The following is a 13,325-nucleotide window of genomic DNA, read 5'->3' as shown; positions in this document are numbered from 1 at the left end:
GGCCAAGTGATCCGGATTTAAACAAGAACGCAACAAATTACAGATATAACCATAAATACAAAGATGCAATAGAAATAACACTTCATTTCATTAATATCAAATACTGAAATATGCTTACAAATAGAATGGAAATAAGGCTAGCTCAGGCGATGGTAGCTTATCTCTGAGAAGAGATGTGGCAACTGCATGCCTCTGAATTGTGTTACAATGAGGCTCAAAGGCCAATTTATTATTGAGAAACAATGGAAAACCATAAACATCCAAAAACCTAACCATAGGAGATGAAGCGCCAAACTATGGGCCCCATTTGGGTAAATTGGTACATCAACTTCCCAGGGTCGTAACTTTGGCATACGATCTTCATTTGACGCGCACAATACCTCGTTAAAAAGATATATCCGAGGACTACAACTTTTGAATGACCAACAATGGTTGTTGACCAATGTTGGTCACGATTTTCCCAAAAAACATCGTTTAGGGCCTCAAAATGGCTTAGGAAGTTCAATACCGGAAAAACTGCCAAAAATAGTAAATTGTGTTACAAATAAGGAAACTAAAAAACTAAAAGAAACAATGGTGGGGGTCCAAGTGGAATAGGCGGGTGGGCACCAATATCCACCTGGATTAGCAAGTGTTGCAAGTAGTGATGATGATGATGAGTTACTTCCTAGTTTTGGAAGTACCTCCCTCGCTAAGAGGGAATGTTGATTTATGATGAGTAGCTTGGGAGGTACTCCAAGCCCTAAGGTTCAGGGTTTGGAGGACAAAGGGCCACAAGGGTCACTTGTGGGCTTGGAACCCAACCGTGGGGTTTTGCACCCATCGAGATTTGGGTCAAAACCATGATGAATTTGAGCTTGAGAAAATATGAGGTGATAGATCTTGGTGAGCTGATTCCAACGCTCCAAAGATCACTCATATCAAAGCTCTAGAAACGAAATTATGAATTTTTGAGGTTGACAATTAATTATGGACAGCTAAAGTCGTGTAGGCTTAAGGAATTCGTCCAAGAGACATGTCCCTTCAAATGAATTCGTGAAGCCCCTCATTTGTGTATAAACAGAGGATGAAGGAGATTCATTTTACTCATCCATTTTGCAACGCACACTTGAAGAAAAGGACTCGTTAGAGGAGGAAGAGAATTCAAATTTCTTACCTTAATTGGGCCGCAGGTAGGAGACAGGACAACGTGGAAAATAGGCAGTGTAGGAGCCTTTTGGAGGTTGTTTTGGGGTCTGTTCTCACTTGCAGGGAGGCCGAGTTAGGTAAGGAGAAGGGCAAGTCTGTTTTGGGGCACCGTTTAGGGACAAAAGCTACCAAAGATGATGGTCATTTGCTACAAGATCGTTGTGTGCTAGGCCGCAAGCCATAGCACCACAACTAGGTGTGCGAAGGGAGGTTTAAGGGGTTGGTGTATGCCTATGACAACAGCGTGGTATGTCGCAGATTTTTGGAGGTTGTTAAGGGTTGTTCAGGGATTGGTTAAGGGTTGTTGCAGCCTGCAAAAGATGCCCTAACCAGAGACAGTCAAGGGCAGCGTGGGACAGTAGACTTGGAGCCAAGATTGATGTGTGTTGGGTCAAAGAAGTTGACCAGTTTGGATCAGTATTTGTTGTAGCCTGTTGGTGCTGTGTGGAGGACCTTTCGTGGTGTCCAAGTGTCCATCTTAGGAGCAGAACCGACAGTGTAGTATTGGGCTTATTTGGACTATTGGAGGTCAGTGCGTGGATGTCCAAAGTAGCCCTAGACTAGCAATCTTGAAATGACGAAGATAGTTTAAGATTGGGTGAAATTTGCAGCCTTATGAGTAGCTCTTTGATGGACGAAAGAGGCTACTAGAATGCAGATTGGAGCTCGCAAATTGGCCAACCTAGAGAGCTGATTGATGAACCCATGTACACACAACAGAACTGACATGCAACAGTGTTAGGTGGTAGCCCTCCTAGAGTCTCGATCTGTTGTCCTTTGAAGGACTAAAGGGCAGCTAGTGAGCAGTACAGAAGCGAAGGACCGACAAGACAAGATACAACATCAGAGTTGCAGTGAAGTTTGTCATTGTATCTTGTATACCATAGACTGTTGTATTATTCAGATTTGGTTTAATATAATGAAGATTGGTAAGTGTACAATATTGTACAATTTTGTTAAAAAGTGTGTATATTTGTGCATATGTGATTTACTGCTTTATATTTCCGCTGTACAAAGTAGTTTATGATTGAGATTCTTGGTTTGGTAGCGTCAGTGATTTTAAGACTCTAACCTAGGTCGTGGAAATTCAACATTTTGTTGGCTCCTAAGAAGGGCTCAATGCAATAAAATTGAGTAGATTCTTAGATCCTTTCTTTAGCCCAAGTATGATGGTGAGAAAAAACTTCCTCTGATTCCTTGGGAAATTTGTCATATGCCCAAAGACAAAGGTGATCATATACTTATCAAAGTGGCAACTCAAGGTCATATAATGGCCACAAAGTCAATAGTAAGGTGCCTTGAGGGATCCACCACTTGGCAAATTCTCTTGCATCACCAATTTCACACTGCTTAGCATCTACTTTTGATCCAAGGCCCCTTGGGTTGTGGGATATCATCTCTTCCTCTCAACTCTTTAGGGTGTCTAGTTCCATCATCTAATGGGGCATTTGGGAGGCCCAGAGGTTTGTCACTCGTTTGGTCATAAGAATCTTCTCTAGAAGTCGTGCAAGGTAGGCTTTGGCATGACATTCTATTTGGAGTGACTAAATAAAGGGAAGTGCACTTATGAGTGCCAAAATTTCAAGCTCGCCAACTAAGTAAGGAGAGGGTCTTTTTTTGGAGGGATCTGTGGGAATCTGCATCCAGGAATTGGAAGCATTTGAGAAAGTTATCCCATCAAAAGGCTCTTTTTTCCTTATGGGAGGCTTAGAGGTTTATTTCTCCTTTGATTAGATGGAAATTCTTTGGGAGTCGTGCAACATGGAATTTGCCATGACATCCTATTTGGAGCCAGCTAAATCAAGGGCAATGTATTTCCCAACTAAGCAAGAAGGGGGTCTTCTTTAGGAGATCTTTGGTACTTAGGATCCAAGGGTTGGAAGGATTGGAGAGAGTTAGCCCGCTAGAGGCTCTTCTTCCCTCTAATAAGCTAGTTGTCAGTGACATTATGGGTTTTCTCCCTCGTGAGATCAATACAAGATGAATATTGACATGCAAGGCCTCTTTTGGATAGATTAGGGATGCAGGTTTGGGAAACCATTTCAGCAGTATGATTCAAAGAAGCTTTACTTTCTTCTAAATTGGAAGCACTCTTTATCTACTATAATTAATAGTATTTGGGTGTCTTTCAATCCTGAGGCTATGGTTGCAGAGTGTTTGGTCACTTAAATTGAGCTACAGGCTCCAGGTCTTTGCTTGGTTAGTTGTTTATTCGGAGATGCCCTCCAAAGCCAATATTGCCAAATGTAGGATAATAGATGCCCTGCACCCCTATTGTAGCCACTCAGGGGCCTTGAAACATATTTTATGGGACTACTGTATTGCTAGACCATGTTGATGGTTGGTGTGGGACCAACATTCAGTGCTACTACAGAGACAACTTCATTGACATGCAGCTCTTCTTGGTGACTCTGGGTCTTTGGTATTGTCCCATTTATCCAGCATTTGAGACTATCTCCGGATTACAACTTTATTTACAATCTGGAAGAGAAGATGCAATGTCTTCTCTAATGATGTCGGGACTCGGTTCAGTCCAATCTGTTTGTCATTCTTGGTGAGAAGAGATATGCATGCAATTGTCTGTTAAATTTCTTAATCAAGAATGCCAACGAGTTAAGTAATTTAGCCTATATTGAGTTTATTGCTGCCCTAGTTGCTTCAGGAATATGATATGAAAATTCGTTGCATATAGCCTTCCGTTTCTGGTTTTAGTTCTTTCAGCTATCTTGTAAAATTTTCTGTTGTAAAATAACAGGTATTTCAAAAAATAAGGGCCGCACGATTTTTTGCGCAACGGATGTAAAGTGGTGAAGTGTGATATATTGGAAATCGCAATAAAATATAAATCGATTACAATCTCCCCACACCCTGCCATATTTGCTCCTGGTTGACTCGTGCTCAACACCTACCTCATATTAATTTCGGGCGATTGATTCAGTAATGTGAACCGTATTATGGCAAAATCCATCTCATATTCATTGCTGACGTTCCATTCATTGATGTTAACTGGGCTGTATATAGCTTAATTAATCGACCGAACTTTACTAGAGCCGAACTTTCGAAATTTTGCTCAGTTAGACAAAATTTGATAACTATGTGTCAGATAATATATAAGCAACGGTTTAACAGATGAAGCAATACATTTATATAAATGTATGAGAAACAACCATAAACCCAAGTGATAATGCAATATGAAATGGACCTGGTTGAACCTTAGCATAAAGCGATTGGTTATACGAGAGCCGATTGGGTCTGGCTGGTGGACAAATTCTATAGGAGAATCTCTGGATGGGAGTACCGTTGCCTTTCTTTGGCCGGGAGAATTATTTTAGTACAATCCATTCTCAATCAACTCTCTGTTTATTGGGCGCACCTTTTCCATCTCCCGGTGAGTATTATCAACAAGATGAACAGTCTTTCTGCAAATTTCATATGGGGGGGTCATGCTGATAAGCATAAATTTCATCTTATAAAACTGTCTGGAATCTCCCTCCCAAAGTCGATGGGCGGCTGGGGTTTATCAAATTTAAGAATCTTTGGTAGAGCCCTCCTGTGCAAGTCTTTCTGGAGAGCTATACAAGGTGATGGCCCGTGGTGTCATCTGATAAAATCGAAATATCTTGCAAATAAGAATTTTCAATTCTGGTATCGTAGAGGCTCTATTGGAGCAGCAAATGGATCCCCCATATGGCGTAGTTTTAAAAGGATAGAGGCACTCTGCTTGCAGCATCTGATCTGGCGCTTTCAATCAGGGAATAATATCATTATAGGCAGAGACCAATTCATTTGCGGAGCTGAGGATATTGAAATACAGGAGTCACTTCTTCATCACTTCCACAGAAATGGCATCTTTTATTGGGACAAACTGATAGCAGATTGGCACGGCCCCATACCTCGATGGAAAGATTCAGAAGAGTTAAACATTCCCCAAGAGCTTGCGCAGCAATGGATTAGCGTTAAGATGAGGCTTCAAATCGGCGGACTCTTCAGGACAAGAGACTCGGATTTCTTAACCTGGAATATCCCAAAGGAGGCAGAGAAAATATCAGTCAAAGGTATTTACCTGAAGTTGATAGAACAGAATTCCTCTGGATCCCCGATTTTTCCTCCAATCTTCTGGAAAGATGGCTGCCCTATGAAGATGATCCTCTTCTCATGGCTCGCTTTTCACAATCGAAACCTGACATGGGAGAACTTATTGAAGAGGGGATGGAACGGACCTAACATATGTTCTTTATGCAGAGAAGACGAGGATTCAAATTTACATTTATTTCTGAAATGCAAGCAATCATATCTCATATGGCAGGAATTAGAAAGAGTTTATGGATTCAAGCTAGATATGAATGTTTCGATCCAGGTATGGTTCATAGAATGCAGTAAGCGAAATGTCCTATGGCGTAGAATTTGTATCTTATCCATGTGGTTTATATGGAAATGGCGAAACACCTGTATCTTCAACCACTCAAATTTTTCTTTTGCTAAATCATTTGACTCAATTTCTGTATATTTAGAATCGCTCCCACAGAAGAAAATTAAGAACAAATGCAATCCCTCAGCCAGGTCTTCTCCTACTTATCCTCCACAGCCTACAACATATTTCGACGGGGCTGCTCAAAGAGGTCATTGTGGATGTGGATTCCACATCAAGATATCTGAAAAATCTCATTTTTCTTCCTTCTGGCATGGTGGACAGGGTTCCAACAATCTGGCTGAAGCCATGGCACTCACAGGTCTTTTAAAATTTTGTATATTCCTTGGCATTCAACAGGTGGCCATCTATGGCGATTCAAAGCTACTGGTAGATTCGGTTAACAGGAAAAATTTCATTTTGGCTCAGCATCTGTCCGGATGGCGAGACAGAATCAACTTCTACTGGAGCTGCATGGAGCAGTGCTCTATTCAGCACATCAACAGGGACAAAAACTCTACAGCCGACACTCTCTCCAAAATGGGTCTATCTTCCTCTCCTGGATACTGGCATCTTGAGATAGTATCAGATGATACAACATATCAGATCAGTGATTTTGTTTTACCAGACTTTTAAATCTCTATTTGCAAGACAGTCTCCATATATAGAAAATTTGGAATCAGATAGCTTCAGATTAGCTTCATAAACTATATGCTTTTCTAAGTAGATCACAGGTCTTTTGATTTTTGTAAACATCTGGATCTGAGGATGTATCACAGACATTTTATATTTCTCGCTTTTTTTTCTCTGAAAAAAAAAAAAAGTTGATACAGATGAAACATGAAATAAATTGATGGAGATATCACATACTCTGAAAGGCGTGTGGGCCTGTCCGCCCATGGTGATGGCTGTGGAGACATTTCAGCACTCAACCTCTTTATGATAGTATGTTCGTGTTCCTTACCTGTAAACAGTCTTTTCCCGGATGCCATTATAAAGCCCTATCTATTCTGCAGTGCAGGCCGAGCCCTAGAATGCTTCATCACGGTGTGTCACAAGGAAAAAAAAAAATTACTTGTGCTTTTAAATTTATCTAAATGGTAATGTAAATTCGTTAGATATAGTGATATATATAGATTTATCTTACTGGAATATAATGAGAATCGATAGTTTTTGTAGAAAAGTCCAAGCGATGATGGTCTTTTCAAGTTTTACGGGTAGAAAAAGTAGTCCCCAACCAATCCGGTTACGACACCTAACCCATAATAAAAAAATCAATATTACGAGTCATTTAAAATCTAAAATTAAATAATTCACCTTTGCAATCACTACCATATAGGCATTATAAAGTGGATTAATACAACCCTTGATCAACGGACATGGTTTTTAATTTGACAAAGACTCAAATGGCTTCTCCATAGCCTCTAGCTTGTTATGAACAAAGAATATCAATAATACCTTGAGGCTGGGTAAAATTGGTAAATCCAAGGGTGTTCGTTCCCTAATAAAGTGACACTTTAGCGTTGGAATTATAATGCATGTGTTGTACTTGATGGCAACCCACTCATAGAAGAACATCTCACTTATATACAATCAGATGAATCTACAGAAGAGAGATCAGATGTGCATAATACATGGGATGCCGAACAACTAAAAGGGATCAGATGATAGTTCACAAGTAAGCTTTGCCATCAAGTCCAAAGGGGGAGATTGTTGGCATTATGGATAAAGTGTTGTCCTTGATGGCAACTCATACAGGTGATAGATCACAGTACAACAGGTCAGTAGCAGAGATTGATGATCAACTCACAAAGAATGAAGAAAATAAGAAGTACGTAGGTGCGCCGTTCAGTAGGTGCGGTCATAGGCTGGGTCCGCAGGTACTACGTTTAGAAGGTGCGGACACGTTCACAGGATCACAGAACAAAAGGTGCGGTCCTAAAGTTCACACACTTTCATGCAGGGAAAAGCGCACACACGTGGGAAATCCTATGGTGGTCCATGGTATTTAGCCTGACACGTTTGATCCTATGGTCTTCGTCCGTGGTTTTGCTTCTAAAGTATTGATCCAAGGTATTGGGTTTCTATTATTGAACACCTATGGTTTTGGACCATGGTTTAAGCAAGGCCTAGCCTATAAAAGGGAAGGAGATCATTTGGATGAGGGTAGTTGTGGTTGTGTTGAATATCTTAAGAAGAGGAAGATCTGAGATACTAATGATCTCTTGGTGAGTAATGCCTAGATCTAAATCAAGGAGAAACATGAGCTTTATAAGGCGAATCTACTGATGGGTCGAGATCAACTTGGCGCATGATCAGATCTGTAGATCTGATAGTCTGGGGTATGCTTGAAGTCTGAAAATCACCTTTAACCTCAGGACCGCAGGTGCAACACAGGAAAAGTGCGGAGGTACGCAGCGCAGCTGAAGGCGCAGGTGCGTAGGTACGCAGCGCAGCTGAAGGCGCAGGTGCGTAGGTATGCAGCGCAGCAGAAGGCACAGTGTGGAGGTGCGCAAGTCAGACACGGAGAAGGTGCGGAGGTACGCAGGCAACCCGCAGGTGCAGATGCGGAGATCCGCAGGCACAATGACAGTGGAAGTGCGGATACTCGCAGATGTCTATCAGTGAAGTTGCGGACCCTGCTTGAAATTTGTTTTAACTGCTTTTCTCTATTCTACAGAGTTCTGGGTTCAGAATAGGTGTCTGATTACTGTTACTATTTGATTTGATTTGAGAAGTGATTGATTATGTATTGATGGATGAAATCTATAATGGATCAGATTCATAATGACTTATCTCTATGAGATCTGATGAACTAGATCTGGTTGCTAACACACATATTATCCTTGTATATGTATTGATCTGGTGATTGGGTGATTCAGAAGATTATGTGCTTCAATGATATTTATGGGTCCAGTATGAAAATTGGATGAAACGTGGCTTTTCAAATTATGTGTTGTGCTTCAGGTGTATCCAATCTGAAAATGTATGAAACGTGGTACCCGGAGGAGAGAAGATTGTAGGCCGGCGCCTACGTACTAGTATCTTAGCTAGTACAAGAGCTAAGGGGGTTGTAGCTCCCTTCCAGGAGAGACTGGAGAACGAGAGAGGGTTGAAGCTCTCTGCAGGTAGAAGCCTACGTACTGGTATAAGACTGCACCAGTACATAAATATTGTAAAAGGATTTTCTTATTAAGAAGAAGATTGAGATGACTTGCAGCAGGTGGTTTTCTCCCACATTGGGTTTCCACCTTATATCATGGTGTTCATGTGTGTGGCTTATGTGTGATGATCTGTTCTATTTTACTGCACCTGTTTATTGTTAATATGGTTGATAATGTTCTATTGCACTCATCAAGGATCAACTAACTGAATCATAAGAAGTTATGGAAGTAGCATATATAAATCTGAATATGGAAATGAAAAAGTTTTATTGATATGATAATACTGATTCACCCCCCCCCTCTCAGTATTATTTCCAACAATTGGTATCAGAGCAGGTCCTTTGGTAGAAGCTTGATCGCTTGAAGGAGATCCGTGGAACAATGGGAAAGAAGCTTAAGAAGAAAGCACCTAAGAAGAAGAATACATCTCAGAAGAACTATGACAGTGGGAGAATCGATTGGGGATTAGGTGTAAGAATCTCTTCAGATTCAGAATCATTTCATAATGAAGATGAACTATCAGGTATGAATTTGCTATCCTCTGATGTTCCAGCTATCTATCCATTTGGAAAAGATGAAAGTAATAGCGAAACAACTAAATTTGCTCTTATGGGTGAACAAGAAAGATATCAAATAGAGGCAGAATTTAAAAGGCTTTCAGATAAAATCAGGGATCAACAAGATCTATTGAACAAAAGGGAATGTGACTTCAAAGAAGAAGTTACCAAACTAAAGGCCCAACTAGAAGAAGGAAACAAGGTAAGGAAGTTATTCAAGGACAAATATCAAAAGTTGCAGGATGAAGTAACATCACTAAGAGACGAAGTCAATGAAAGAAGCACAACCATCAAGAAACTCAGAGACAGATCCAGTTACTATGAAAGTCTTGAAGCCACGATCCGCTCGCTAAAAGAAGATCTTGAAGAATCAAAGAAGCAGAATAAAGATCTACTCCAAGATATTGAAAAACAGATAAACGAAGTTATCAGCTTAAAAATATCAGCTGGAATGTGCCTTCAGAATTCGTCAAATGCTGCAGAATATGAATGAAGAACAAGAAAAGGAGATTCTCAAACTAGGGCAACAAATGGAAGAAGGAAGAAAATCTGAAGAAATTTTGAAGAAGCAATGTCTGGAAAAGGAAGAACAACTTCAGGTTGAGGTAAATATCTTGAAAGGTAAATTAGAAGAAAAGGATAAGCTTTTACGATTTCAAGATAGTACTAAAGTCTTGGATGATATTCTTAATAGTCAAAGGTCTCCTGCTATCAAAACTGGTCTTGGTTTTCATGAATCTATTGAAGGTGAATCTAGTTCACAAAGTAAGACAAGGGACTCTACTACAAAATCTGAAATGCTCAATAAGGAGATGAAAGGTCAATATCATCATCAACCAAGGAAAGAAATCCTTCAAAGAAAATCTTTTACTCCTCTTATGAATAATGTTGAATGTTATGTATGTCATAATCTTGGACAGGTTGCAGCCAGATGTAGAAGAAGAAGGGTTCAAGACCATCATGCAGAAAGATCATCACATTCAAGGTACTTTAATGGATATTGCTTTGCTTGCAATATGTTTGGTCACAAAGCTGCTGATTGCTACAGGAGGAATATGAAACATGTAAGATGTTATGCATGTAACAAACTTGGACATGTAGCAAAGGAATGCAGGAATAAAGGACGGACATCACACCAAAAGGAGAAAACATCATCACACTTGAAGATGTGGAAGAAGAAAGAAGTACAGTCAGAAAGAGGCGGCACAGCACAACATACAGAGGGAGCTGGAAGTGTAAAACTTCAGTGTCCTAAATCTCATACGCAAGTTTCTTAAAGAGAAGTCACGTATATACGCGAGTTGGTTATGGCATAGTCGCGTATATGATTGTTTGAGGAAAGGAAGTGGGGACATGTTCAGGAAATGGATCAGTCATGATTCGGTTTATTATTTTCGCTGTTTGATAATGGTTACAATTTGCTGATGATGTGTGGAAATGACTTGATGTTTAAAAGTGTTTTGATCCTAACTTGATGATGATGATGTCTTGATGCTTATTGCAGATATATGCATGATCAGATCTAACAGATGGCACAGGTTGAGGGGGAGCATATGCTAATAATGCATTGTTGGCATTATGGTTAATAGTCCTTGGTGATGATGCTTATATGGTTAAATGATATATCTTGATATGATGTGGTTATGAGTTGTCCATGATAAAATCTCATTCTTGGGGTTACATTGTTGATATTCAGATCAGACTCGTGGTTGATTCTCTAATGGTGCTTACATGGTGATCTTCATAAGGATAAGGAGAAGTACATAGCTTGAATTCACATCTTCTTTACTTGATGATGAGTCACTCATATGCTGTTGTCGTCATATGCATAAAGATCATATATTACAGTTATGATGCAGGATTCCTATTGTTCTTGGCACATATATGGATGAGGATTGTTGGCTGGATACATGGATGATTATTCAATGTTGCATTGTTGGAGAGATGATATGATGATAGGTTGTTTCGTACATATGTTGATTGATGCAGATATTCCCAATTGATGATACTTGGTTCATGCAGATATGGATGGCTATGGTGTTTCTCACATATGATAGAATGTGAATGATTCTGTATATACAGAATTCTGTTCGAAAGGATGAGCTGATACGTACATACCTTGATGATTCATGCACTAATACAAGTTGCTGGTCTATTTGCTGTTGACAGATGCTATGGAGCAGATCATACAGTGTCGTTGCTGATGTTTATCATGATCTTATTTAAGTGTTTGGTCTCTGTATATCATTCGATGTAAAGGTCATATCAAGACTCATGTTGTAATAGTGTGTCTCTATCTATTGTAGTCACTTGATGAGATCTCTTCAGGTCATGTAATGGCCTATGTTGGTTTCCCCACTATGCCTGGGATGAATGATGTTATTCTCTTATGTTATCATATGTAAACTTTTGGTATATCACCATTGTGATGGGAGATAGATGTATAGGAAGCTCATTTATGATGTATTGAGTCATGTTCTTCTTGTAGAACATCTTTTTGCAGACCTTGCTTACAGTTAAGGGGAGCATGAACAAGCATATTTCAGCAGAGCAGAGATTTCAGCATGGTTAGATTGGTGCATCATGGCATATACAAAAGGGGAGCTTATTCAGAGACTTTAGCAAGTATTCAGGGGGAGTAAATACAGCAAAGGAAGAGAATATCTTGGTCCGCCCTTTGCCCTTGATGTCAAAGGGGTAGAGTGAGTTGGTATTGTTGCCATCAAGTCCAAAGGGGGAGATTGTTGGCATTATGATGCATGTGTTGTACTTGATGGCAACCCACTCATAGAAGAACATCTCACTTATATACAATCAGATGAATCTACAGAAGAGAGATCAGATGTGCATAATACATGGGATGTCGGACAACTCAAAGGGATCAGATGACAGTTCACAAGTAAGCTTTGCCATCAAGTCCAAAGGGGGAGATTGTTGGCATTATGGCTAAAGTGTTGTCCTTGATGGCAACTCATACAGGTGATAGATCACAGTACAACAGGTCAGTAGCAGAGATTGATGATCAGCTCACAAAGAATGAAGAAAATAAGAAGTACGCAGGTGCGCCGTTCAGTAGGTGCAGTCATAGGCTGGGTCCGCAGGTACTACGTTTAGAAGGTGCGGACATGTTCGCAGGATCACAAAACAAAAGGTGCGGTCCTAAAGTTCACACACTTTCATGCAGGGAAAAGCGCACACACGTGGGAAATCCTATGGTGGTCCATGGTATTTAGCCCGACACGTTTGATCCTATGGTCTTCGTCCGTGGTTTTGCTTCTAAAGTATTGATCCAAGGTATTGGGTTTCTAGTATTGAACACCTATGGTTTTGGACCATGGTTTAAGCAAGGCCTAGCCTATAAAAGGGAAGGAGATCATTTGGATGAGGGTAGTAGTGGTTGTGTTGAATATCTTAAGAAGAGGAAGATCGGAGATACTAATGATCTCTTGGTGAGTAATGCCTAGATCTAAATCAAGGAGAAACATGAGCTTTATAAGGCGAATCTACTGATGGGTCGAGATTAACTTGGCGCATGATCAGATCTGTAGATCTGATAGTCTGGGGTATACTTGAAGTCTGAAAATCACCTTTAACATCAGGACCGCAGGTGAAACACAGGAAAAGTGCGGAGGTACGCAGCGCCACTGAAGGCGCAGGTGCGTAGGTACGCAACGCAGCTGAAGGCGCAGGTGCGTAGGTACGCAGCGCAGCAGAAGGCACAGTGCGGAGGTGCGCAAGTCAGACACGGAGAAGGTGCGGAGGTGCGCAGGCAACCCGCAGGTGCAGGTGCGGAGATCCGCAGGCACAGTGACAATGGAAGTGCGGATACTCGCAGATGTCTATCAGTGAAGTTGCGGACCCTGCTTGAAATTTGTTTTAACTGCTTTTCTCTATTCTACAGAGTTCTGGGTTCAGAATAGGTGTCTGATTACTGTTACTATTTGATATGATCTGAGAAGTGATTGATTATGTATTGATGGATGAAATCTATAATGGATTAGATTCATA

General features: G+C 40.5%; 1 protein-coding gene across 2 annotated transcripts in view; it reads right to left on the bottom strand.

Annotated features, from left to right (window-relative positions):
* LOC149211018 (uncharacterized) overlaps positions 1-6,623 on the bottom strand; it is a 109,595-nt gene extending 102,972 nt beyond the window's left edge. For both annotated transcript variants that reach the window (XM_089396860.1, XM_089396861.1), the window contains exon 1: positions 6,467-6,623. In XM_089396860.1, the coding sequence (XP_089252986.1) occupies positions 6,467-6,588 (122 nt within the window). In that variant the 5' untranslated portion in view covers positions 6,589-6,623. The remainder of the gene's footprint in view (positions 1-6,466) is intronic.
* Between the last annotated feature and the right edge of the window lie 6,702 nt (positions 6,624-13,325).

This window comes from Pinus tabuliformis, chromosome 1_2, assembly GCF_031772625.1.
Source record: "Pinus tabuliformis cultivar Carrire ecotype Pingquan chromosome 1_2, CPIR1, whole genome shotgun sequence".
Taxonomy (NCBI): Eukaryota; Viridiplantae; Streptophyta; class Pinopsida; order Pinales; family Pinaceae; genus Pinus; species Pinus tabuliformis.
This window is presented reverse-complemented; position numbering and strand designations above follow the sequence as displayed.